The sequence below is a fragment of the Dreissena polymorpha genome, chromosome 3 (assembly GCF_020536995.1).
Source record: "Dreissena polymorpha isolate Duluth1 chromosome 3, UMN_Dpol_1.0, whole genome shotgun sequence".
Lineage (NCBI taxonomy): Eukaryota > Metazoa > Mollusca > Bivalvia > Myida > Dreissenidae > Dreissena > Dreissena polymorpha.
The window spans coordinates 124,092,020-124,104,305 of NC_068357.1; the positions used below are offsets into that span (position 1 = coordinate 124,092,020).

The window sequence follows — 12,286 nt, forward strand, 5'->3', positions numbered from 1 at the left end:
AAATTTAAAAGTATGTTCCATTAATGTCAATCAATAATGTGTTTATGTATCTTGATGATTTGAAACTTTATTAAAAGCGAAACAGTTGAGATCTTTAATTGATGTAAAAAATAAAGCTATTGTTTTATCTGTAAAACACATATTTTGTTTAAGCAACGATTGTCATTATTTTACGTTTGTGTTTCTGATTTGGTTGTTAATATGTTATTGCAGACACGAGCAACGTCTTTGAAAGCATGCCCTTTTCTTGAAATATTTCCTTCTTTATGCGATACATTAAAGCATAAAAAAGAACACTAGATTTGTTCTTAGTTTATTTAAACATGCATTTCAAAAATATCCGTCGATCACAGAATTGCTTGGAGATAAGCACATGCTCAAGTCAGCAGTATTAAACTTTGATAAACTATAATAATGAAAACAAATATAACAATTTATAACAGGTGTGAAAACTCCTTGTGAACAATTAACTCAAAGAATGTTTTTCAACATTGTGTTCACTTATTTTTCTCAAAAATTGGATTGTATGAAATGTTTTAATTACACGAATATTCAAAATCATACAGTATCTGTATAAGAATATAAAAGTGGATTGTAACTTTTAATAGGCCAATTAGAAAGGTATTGGAGACCACAAACGTGGACAAAATCTTAAAGTCTCAGAAACACAATAAACACAAACATGGACATGTGAATCATTTGGCCTAAAGATTAGGTACATAGTGCATGTATGTTAATATTTGTTATGTTGAACTTCTATTTCATATACAGGCACACTTAAGATTACCGTACGTATAAAAATATTGTAACTTATATAAGTACGTCATTCATATATGTCTTCATTTATTTAAACTATTACATCGATTGGCTATTTATGTGTCAACTTTAAAGAAATACGTCCATTTAATAATACATTTTACATGATATGTCAAATGTAACAAACGTGTCAATACTGGCATACATTTACATGGAAGATAATTAACTAAATGCTGACACAATCCACGTTTGAATGCAATATATATAATACACGTTCTGAAAAATCGGGGCTTAATGCATGTGCGTAAAGTATCATCACAGATTAGCCTGTGCAGTCCGCACAGGCTAATCAGGGACGACACTTTCCGCTTTTATGGTATTTTTGTTTAAGGGAAGTCTCTTCTACACGAAAATCCAGTTAAGGCGTACAGTGTCGTCCCTGATTAGCCTTTGCGGACTGCACAGGCTAATCTGGGCTGACACTTTACGCATATGCATTAAGCCCCGTTTTCTTAGAACGCGACTCAATTATATATAGCTTCATCCTGGGAAAAGTTGGCTTAATGCATGTGCGTAAAGTGTTGCCATAGATCAGACCGTGCAGTCCGCACAGGCTTATCAGGCACGACTGTTTACATTTCAAGTGGATTTTTTGGTATAAGGAGACTTTCTTGAAACATGTTTTCAATAAAAGCGGAAAGTGCCATCTCTAATAAGCCCGTGCGGACTGTACATGCTAATCTGGTATCAAACTTTATATACATGCATTTAGCCCCGTTTTCACAGAGCGCGGCAGGTCAACAAAGGTATCTACACGTAATAGCTACAAAAGAACACAACAAATGTACTATAAGTAATCGAACTTCATCAGTATACAACATTTTGGATTTGGAATGAATTAGCAAATATACAAGCCATTAATTGCTTCAGTTAATTATTATGTATTAAATGCAAATTGTGACGTTATTCACAAATTATCAGAAATGTATTAATAATGACGCCTTTCATGTATTTCAAATTCTTTTTTAAACAGTTCGCTTTCAACCGCTCTAGAAATATATATGATCAACCATTCGTCCGCATGCAATTAGGGGTTATGTTATATATATTGTTTGTACAATTCAATAAACAACATAACATGTATTTGTGTTCCTGTGTATTTTAGACATTTTTTCTCGTACTTTAGTTTTTTTAATGAAGGTATGCCAAACTTTATGCAAATTTTACGATAACGGTAAATATAACAAAACTCCGATTGAATGAACTATGCCGATTCAGTTAATTGGATGATGATGGACGGAAACACCACATTACAGGTACATGTTATATGATAACCAATACAGCAAAGAGATGTGTGATTTTGATCACGCATTGCGACCGTGGTATGGGAAAACCGGGTTTAATACATTTGCGTAAAGTGTCGCCTCAGATTAGCCCCTGTAGTCCGCACAGGCTAATAAGGGACGACACAATCCACCTAGACTTGATTGAGGTTTACAAGAGACGTATTTCAATCAAACAAATTACAATGAAAGCGGAAATTTTCTTCCCTGATAAGCCTATGCAGACAGCAAAGGCTTTTCGGGAACGACACTTGCACACCTGCATTAAGCCCGGTTTTCCATGAATGCGGCTCACATAGAAATGAAAGCACTTCACATTTTACAATATACATTTCTTATTTACAAGTATATACATCGTATAAACATATTTCAGCCAAAAGATACCACGTTCTTATAGGTCCAAAATCTACTTACCAACTTTGGCACGCATATACATCACAACTGGTGATACAAATTCAACAACAAATCTTGATAAACATTAAATGCATTAAAACCCCAACATTTCTGAACTTGTCCCTGTACCCAACTTAAGCTACTACTTATCGAAGAAAAATATGTTGTTCTACAATCTGTAGAAACATATAATTGCATCGACATTTTATTTATTGATATGCGCAGTCTGTGACCTAGATCATTTTTGTGAAGCACTTGCGTCAAGGGGTATCCATTGCTTCTAAATACAACTCCCTTACTACCGCTTGGGCAGAATTAGCTTGGACGGAAACAACTCATAGTCGCTGAGAAAAATGTTCAGCAACCGTAACGACATTTAGAATACAAATCCCTTTGGTTAAATCGTGTTTCGATCACTTGGTCAGAAGATTGCTTACCCGCGTCTTTTTTTCCAGGTGACGTTGACAGGAATACCCAAGAATAACATGAGAACGCGCACACATCTCACACAATACGGAATGTGTAACTATTTCACAACGCTCCAACTGATTTACAAATGACCCTATCACTAATGTTCATCAACAGTTACCTATTTAACGATATATACAATACCCGACGCCGACAGGAAGTACCGAGGGGTAAAAACTCGATTTAACATCTCTCACAGGCTGCTTGTTATCTAAGTTTCCTATTCATTTTAAGACGATGACAGAATACCCAGCTCTTCCATTGATTCAGTTATGTCTCGTACACATGAAAGACTCAGTCTGGTTCACATCGGCTTAATATGTTTTCGAATATGCCCCGACGCCGACATTGTTTCCAGAGTTTCATCTCGACGACTGTGTCTGTAAGCTGCCCCACGACGTCTGACGACGACAACATGTTATGTACAGTTCCAACTCTAGACTATTGTCATGTAAGCTGTTCCACGAGATCTCCCTACGACGACAGGGTATATACAGTTCAGTCTCTAGACCTTTGTTATGTTAGCTGCTCAAATAGATCTGCCGACGACGACAGTGTATCTACAGTTCCGTCTCGGTGACTGGGTCTGTTAGCTGTTCCACGAGATCTCCCGACGACGGCGGGATGTCCATTAACCAGCAGCGTTCTATCACGTCCAGCAACTGTTAGAAGGGACATAACAATATAATAGGATTATGTACTATGAAAAAGCTGCTTAAAGCAATCACAACGATTTGACTCTTCTATAATTTGAACAACGTTTGAAAGATACCACAACGATTGGGCTCGTATAATATGAACAACTGTTCAAAGGAACACAAAGATTGGGGTCATATAATATGAAGAACTGTTGAAAGAAAACATTATGATGGGGCTCATTTAATATTAACAACTATGAAAAGGAAACACAATGATTGGATGTATAACATATGAACAATCATTGAAAGGAAACACGCAAACTGGGCCAAAGATAACACAATTATTGAGCTCCTAATATATGTATTAATGTTGAACGAAAACACAACGATGTGGCTCATTTATTATGATGGACAACTGTTGAAAGAAACCAGAACAATGGACTCACTATTTATACGTACAACTTCAATTTAGATATATAGGCGATAATTGTGGGTTCGGGTAAGCCGGTTTGGTTTGATAACCAGTTGACTTGCCTCTTTTTATATTGTAAAATCAACTAACTGTGTCGCACTCTGTGAAAAGGGGGTGTAATGCATGTGCGATAAGTGTTGTCCCAGATTAGCCTGTGAAGTCCGCACAGGCTTATCATGGACAACACTTTCCGCCTTAATTGGATTTACGTCAAGAAGAGTCTTCATTCAAACGAAAACTAAAATAAAATCAGAGTGTCGTCCTTGATTAGCCTGCGTGGACTGCACAGGCTAATCTGGGACGACACTTTACGCACATGCATTAAACCCCCTTTTCACAGAGCGAGGCTCAACTGTATTTCAAACAATATTATTCGTAGACAATAAGAAGCATGTTATAACCCCCAATCCAGGTCATGGGCATTAAACGTTCGCAAACTTCCGCACGAATCACATTAAAATTATGTTTGGTTTTATACAGAACCTGTGAATGTTTAATAGTTTTATTATAAATGTTCGAAACAGGTTACAAGATGTGCTCTTTTAACAATTGCAAACATAAGCACATGAAAATGCATCAATATTTCCAAATTTGAAAGATAAATGTTTTTAGAAAAAAATGGAAATTTCGAAAATAGAAACACAATAGCAAACTAATGATTGTCCTCCCATCTTCGATTTATGTAAACTTGTAGTCACCATCATATTCCAATAAATGTTTGCAAAAGTAAATTTTGTTCACTTAATAAATTCGAATACGATTACCGTTTTGTTCAAATATATCCTTTGTATGACACTCTGAGAATACACGTATACCTTATGTCCTACTATAATTACCCGATGTGCTATAAACTATTTCTACCTGATGTGATGTCCTATAAACTGTACTTACCTGATATTATATAAACTATTGTTACCTGATGTCATATAAACTATAATTACCTGATGTCCTATAAACTATGATGACATGATGTCCTATAAACTATGATTACATGATGTCCTATAAACTATGATGACATGATGTCCTATAAACTATGATTACATGCTGTCCTATGAACTATGATTATATGATGTGATATAAAATATGATTACATGATGTCCTATAAACTATGATTACATGATGTCATATAAACTATAACTACATGATGTCATATAAACTATGATTACCTGATGTCCTACAAACTATGATTGCATGATGTCCTTTAAACTATGATTACATGATGTCCTATAAACTATAATTACCCGATATCCTATAAATTATAACTACCTTATGTCCTATAAACTATAATTACCTGATGTCCAATAAACTATAATTACATGATGTCATATCAACTATGATGACTTGATGTCCTATAAACTATGATAACATGATGTCCTTTAAACTATGATGGCATGATGTGCTATAAACTATGATTGCATGATGTCCTATAAACTATGAGTATATGATGTTATATAAAATATGATTACATGATTCTTATAAACTATGATTACAAGATGTCCTATAAACTATAATTACCCGATGTCCTATAAAATATAGCTACATGATGTCCTATAAACTATAATTACATGATGTCCTATAAACTATGATGATATGATGTCCTATAAACTACGATGACATGATGTCCTATAAACTATGATAACATGATGTCCTATAAACTATGATTCTATGATGTCCTATAAACTATGATTATATGATGTCCTATAAACTATGATTATATGATGTTATATAAAATATGATTACATGATGCTTATAAACTATGATTACAACATGTCCTATAAACTATAATTACCCGATGTCCTATAAACTATAACTACATGATGTCCTATAAACTATAACTACATGATGTCCTATAAACTATAATTACATGCTGTCCTATAAACTATGATGGCATGATGTCCTATAAACTATGATTATATGATGTCCTATAAACTATGATTATATGACGTTATATAAAATATGATTACATGATGCTTATAAACTATGATTACAACATGTCCTATAAACTATAATTACCCGATGTCCTATAAACTATAACTACATGATGTCCTATAAACTATAACTACATGATGTCCTATAAACTATAATTACATGCTGTCCTATAAACTATGATGGCATGATGTCCTATAAACTATGATAACATGATGTCCTATAAACTATGATTCTATGATGTCCTATAAACTATAACTACATGATGTCCTATAAACTATAATTACATGATGTCCTATAAACTATGATGACATGATGTCCTATAAACTATGATAACATGATGTCCTATAAACTATGATTATATGATGTCCCATAAACTATGATTATATGATGTCCTATAAGAATACTTACCTGATGACTTATAAACTATAACAACCTGGTGTTCTACAAACATAGTTACCTGATTTCCTACAGTTCCGAGCTGCCCAACCTGTTGCAACTTGCTCCTGAGCACCTCAAAGCTTTCCTTGTTGGCCGGCAGGAGATCCCGTACGGTGATCACGTGTAGGCCCGACACCAGCTCAAGGCACCCATGAATATGTTTCTGGTTCATGCCATTCAACAAAGGGACATTCTCTAGATCAATCGCACCTTGGTCTTTATCGTTAAGATAAAGTTCATTTATCGACTTGAATGGATCTTTGTCCAAACCTAAGGCCCTTTCTACTTCAACATCCATGTCGTAATTGTGTGGATGCTGTTGTGAAAATATTCTATCAATGACAAGCTCGGCATCAACCATTACTTTCGGATTTACGCCAGCTGGGATTGAGTTGTTGCTCTTGTTAGTCTTAATGCTGCATGTTTCAGATTCCTCTGACGTCATTGGCTGGTTGAGATACGCCTCCTCGCTTACCGCCAGGTGATTCTTACTCGCGGAACGATGGGCCGTCGCCTTTTTGCTTGGACCGGACGGTTTCTCTCGAACGAGTTCTTCTAATGGCAGCTGTTTTGGGTTGCGGTTTTCTCGCCGTTTTGGGCTTGCTTCATTCTTTGTATCCCTAGAAGGACTTTTGTTTCTTGACGGGCTCGTTCCCTTAAATGGGCTCTTAGACCGCGGTCGGTTCGCAAAGAATCCTTTGGATTCGAGATTTTCATACAGTTCCTCTGCAGTAAATGGTCTCCCCATACTGTCGGCGGTGCCGGGTCTTGATTCCATGTCCTCATTTGCTTGTCTAGTCGGACTGACGTCTATTACCGACTCTCGAAGTGGAACTCCTTGTTTCACGAGTGCTCTATACCTGCGTGAAGCGATAGAGGATACTGAGTCGTTCAAAGACGTCTGTGATCCATTAATATTGATAACTGGAGGTGGTGACAGCGACCGAACTCTCGGCTCATTGTGTTCGTGAAGTTTTTTGGTAACTGGTGATCTTGATACGTGTCTGTCAACATATTCCATGCTCTTTGATCGAACCTTCGGCAATGGTGACAGCGGTTTTATTAATTTTCTTCCAGGTGAAAATGGCCGCTCTGTTGTCGGCGACATGACCCGAGCATAAGGTGACATTGGCCGTGATTTGGGACCTTCAGACAAACGAACATTTGGAGACATCGGGCGTTCGTTTGATTGCTTAGATATTGTCGGGCCATATGTCTGTGGCGACATTGGTCGAATTTCCGGCGACATCGGTCTACGCGATGTTGAGGCGAGCGTGTTCGGAGGAGATAAAGGTCGTGATGGGGACATAGGGCGCGAAAATTGCTTTGGATTTTGTTGCGATGTCGGCGACATTGTTCGGTTGTAAGGTGACATCTGCAGTGACTTTACGTCATCATGAGTATAGACGTTGTGTTTACGATCATGATGTTTGCCGTGTGAAGATCTTTCCCTAGAGCGAGACGTATGAACATATCCGCTGTCGACGCTCGCTTTATCCATGTTATCATTCTGAACACTGTTCTTTGAACCAACAACTATCACATGCGAACTGTTTTGCTCGTTTGTTAAAGGCAAATGTTCATTTGTTGGTATAAATTTACTTCCGAAATTGTACGGTGAACTTGGTAGGCTGTCTATTGGCTTATAATTTCGAGCCCACGAGTTCAGTACTCCTTTATTATGATTCAATGAGGACTGGGGATTTAAATGTTTATGTTTATTCATAAATGCATCCGACATTTCACTGCTCATCGAGCCACTGTCAAACCCACTATCGACCCGTGAGGAAGGCTTCTTGCCTTTGTGGGCCATTGGTTTATTGTTCTTATTAGGTGCATTGTTAACTGTCTCAATATCCGTTTCGTAGTGATCACTTTCAGCCTGGGAGGACAACGACGACACCTCTCCACTCGTTAGGGACACATCCAGGTTTCTCGACCGAACTATTGAGACAGTGCTACTTTCATTGCTACTGAAACTCGAATAACGTTTTATGTCATTTTTAATCAAAGGTTTTGTATGCGTGAATGAGAAACTGTCACTGGTTGGAATAGGCACAGTAATAGTCTCTTCTGGGATATTGTCATTGTCATTTACAGCACCATTTACATTTATTTTACGTATTGTTGCGTATTTGACTGACATATCAGGAGCTTGTTGACCACGTTCCTTTTCACGTTCACGGCTCGAGGCACGTTCAGTGAAGTTTTGAGCACCTTTATTGTTCAGTGCGCGTTTTAAAGCGGCCCGCGCTTTGTTTCGTTTTGCAACAGTAATTGCAGGAGGCTTCTGTTCAGTTTTAGCTAGCTGCGGTTTATGCATGGGTGTTCTAGGTCGCTTCAAAGGGGCTGACCTAGCCCTATCAAGTCTCGGATCTTTCATCGGCTGCAAAGGAGCTGTCCTTTGGGGTGAAGAATGACTTTGATTCTGTCTGAAACTGACTAATTTAACTTTTCCCGATGAATCCATTTTTGCCCCACCTGGACTCATTCCATCGCTATACATTTCATCACTTTTTAACACAGAGTTACTGACAGTTTTACCATCACGCTTCAATTTCTCTTCTCTTTTTAGCTCGACAATATTTAACAACATTTCACGTTTTTCCTCTGGAACATCGTGTATTGTTATCTGCCGTGCTTTAAGCATTTCATAATAATCAATCAACTCAAACTTAGATTTATTCAAATCCGTCAACGAAAACCGTTTCTTGGTTTGTTCCTGTCGAACTGCTTTGTCTCGTTCCCCAAGAATATCCGCTAGTTTGACCGCGCTATTTCGGAATTCCTCTGGTTCCGTCATACCCGGTAAGCACTCCAAAATATCGTCTAGGTCGTCATCATCCATATCTTCTGGAGTTGATATAAACGACCATAAACTCGAGCGCGACTCACTTGACACTGTCTTCTTTAATTTATTTGTCACCTTTTTGTGTACCTGAGAATAATATTGTTCATCAATTATATCCCAAACTTCAGCCTTTTGTTTTTCCCAGATCTGGGTAGTTTTTGGCTTATTTACAACACTTCCAAGTATTTCCTCTTCTTCAATGGCATCTAAATGGTTTTCATCATCATTTATTTTGGCTTTGAACACTGACACTGCCGTGTCATTGCCAGTGATTGATTTCAGAATTGAAGAAGGCTTAGATAACCATTTGCCATCTTTACGCTTTGCGTCAAGCTCTTCGCTTGTTTTTACAAAAGCTTCTTTTTGCAAAACATTTTCCTCACTTTTCTTCCTACGGAATGAGAATTTCCGTTCCTTTTTGCCTTCTTTGATACCAGACTTTGCCTCGTTTCTAAGTTCTTGGAGTCGTTCATCCATCATAGGATCGGGTGACACGCATCGAGCAGTTTTAATATCTTGTAAAACCTCGTTGCTGGATAAAGATTTTCTTTGAGGCGCAACGAATGGGTCTTTATTCAAAATATCTTCCGATGATTTACTTATGCCTTTTCGGGCTTTTCTACTTTTGCTTTTGCTTGATGGCTTCACAGGAATCAACACTTCAGGACTCTTACATCTCGATGGCGACTGTTCGGCGACTTGTTCTACATGCTTAGGAGATTTAGAAATAAACACTGTGTCATTTGTCTTATATATTGTTTCGTTCTCCATGTTATGTTCATCAATCCTATGTACACTTTCTGGAGTACCTAAATTCCTGCCCGTATAAACAGGCGACATTGGCCTACTGTGGTCCATTAAATTTTCCAAAGATCCGTTAGCTTTTCGTCTCACTTGGAATTCACTGGTCTCGTTGACAGGCTCATCCTCTGAATCTTCAACTTCATCCGAATGAATGGCTTCAAACATACGACGTGTGTCCTGAACATCGTAGCAATACTGAGCTTCAAACTCATCATCTTCGTCAGATATCGTGTTTTCAAGGTTGAGCTTCAGCGGCACGTGCTCTGAGTTGTAGTTGACGTAGCGGTTCTGGAACTTCTTCTCGCACATCTTGCCGAGGATTTCCAGTGCAATGAGCGCGAAGGAGCGGACGTCAGGCAGGAAGAAGTACTTTTTGTCGCGGGTGGAGGTGTCAAGACTCTGCTGAAGGGTGCCATAGATCTGGGCCTCCTCGAAGTCACCGACAGCCGCTCGCAGCACCATGCTCTGTAACAGAAGATCGTGATATTATTATAAAAAAAGAAAATTATAATAAGAATGAATGAGACAATATTGGGACCAATTAAATGTAAGTTTTGAATACAGTTTTAGCTCGGCATGAACAAAATGATCCACTGAAACAAATTTAACATTAAATTAATTCGTTTAAACATAAAACATGTGAGCCTTGCTCTGGTAAAACGGGGCTTACTGCATGTCGTCCCGGATTTTCCTGTGTAGTCCGGGAAGGCTTATCAGGGACGACACTTTCCGCTATTTTCATTTAAAGGAAGTATCTCCTTTGCAATAATCCAGAAGAGGCGGAAAGGGTCGTTCTTGATTAGCCTTTGTAGACTGCATTTAACTTATCTTATATGACACTTAACGAACGTGCAGTTAACTCAATGTTTCCAGAACACCGCTAAAGTATTAGAATCTTAAACGCTGCTATACTTTAAACCACGACCATGCTCAACACCACCCATTTGAGTTGAAACACATGACCAATGTAAGTACTTTACACAAATCCGAATGTGCACACTGCCATTTATTTGGAAGGTAAAACACATTTTTTTTATACCGCAACATTTTAAATCGTTTGTTCTTTTCATCACGGTCACTTTTATTTAAACAAACGCTATTAAACGCGTTTAACATTTATAAAGAATTGGGTTCTATATATGTTTTAACAGAGCGGTACGTTTAATATGTTGCCAAAGCACTGTATTTTTTCAATGCATTGTCCTAAAAAAGGGCTTGCATTCTTGACCAGCCATGACAAAGTCGGTTCATCTGCTTTTACACGTCCGCGCAGAGATTTGACTGGAGCGAGCATATTAACTTGATTGTATGTGAGAGCAAGGAACGACAACTCTGCGTGGAGGTTGATTGGCTACACGACACGTTTAATAAAGTTTGACTTGTTTTTGCTATCGTGACACTCAATAAACTTTGCATAGCATGACAGAGATGGACCTCTTGTTTGAAGAGCATTTCTAAAAAAAAAATGTTGATTCAATTTAATTAATAGTTTTTTTAGGAATCTACTAGTCTTTCAAATAGGATAAAATACATGACTTTTCATTGATATTTTTAGTTGTATTTCATTAAAGAAGGATTTTAAACAAATGACAACATTCCTCGCAAATCGTATAACTCTATCATACACTGTTTTAAAAAAGAACGGTTTTAAAATTTTCATTATATAACAAAGGCTTTTTAAGAATATTTTCTACATCATGCCTTTTTACATTTAAAAAGTGTTCGTTTAAAAAAAAGGTATTCTTAATAGTTTCAATATACTGCATCAAGGTATAAAGAAGTTTATCAATACGTATCATGCATCGTAGGAGAATAATTGAGTCCTGTTTTGAGAAAACTGGGCATAGTGCATGTGTGTAAAGCCGCACAGGCTAATTAGGGACGACCCTTTACGCCTTAATTTGATTTTTGCTAAGAAAACACTTCATTTAAACGAAAAATGTCATAAAAGCGGAAAGTGTCGTCCCTGATTAGCCTGTGCGGACTGCACAGGCTAATCTGGGACGACACGTTACGCACATGCATTATGTCCAGTTTTCTCAGAAGAAGACTCAATAGATTTACTTTCGCTCACGATTTTTGTTCTTAACCAAGACAGCTTTATCTGCGTACAGTATGCATTATTATCTACCATGTTAAGTATGTTATTGTTATAGCTTTGAAAAAGTGTTTAATCTATAATTGTATGAGGTTC

The 12,286-nt window shown here is 37.4% G+C and overlaps 1 protein-coding gene across 1 annotated transcript in view; it reads right to left on the bottom strand.

Annotated features, from left to right (window-relative positions):
• Positions 1–301: 301 nt before the first annotated feature.
• LOC127871308 (uncharacterized) overlaps positions 302–12,286 on the bottom strand; it is a 37,203-nt gene continuing 25,218 nt past the window's right edge. The window contains exons 5-6 of the mRNA XM_052414088.1: positions 6,457–10,557; positions 302–3,622 (exon numbers count right to left, since the gene is read on the bottom strand). Of these exons, the coding sequence (XP_052270048.1) occupies positions 3,521–3,622; positions 6,457–10,557 (4,203 nt within the window). The 3' untranslated portion in view covers positions 302–3,520. The remainder of the gene's footprint in view (positions 3,623–6,456; positions 10,558–12,286) is intronic.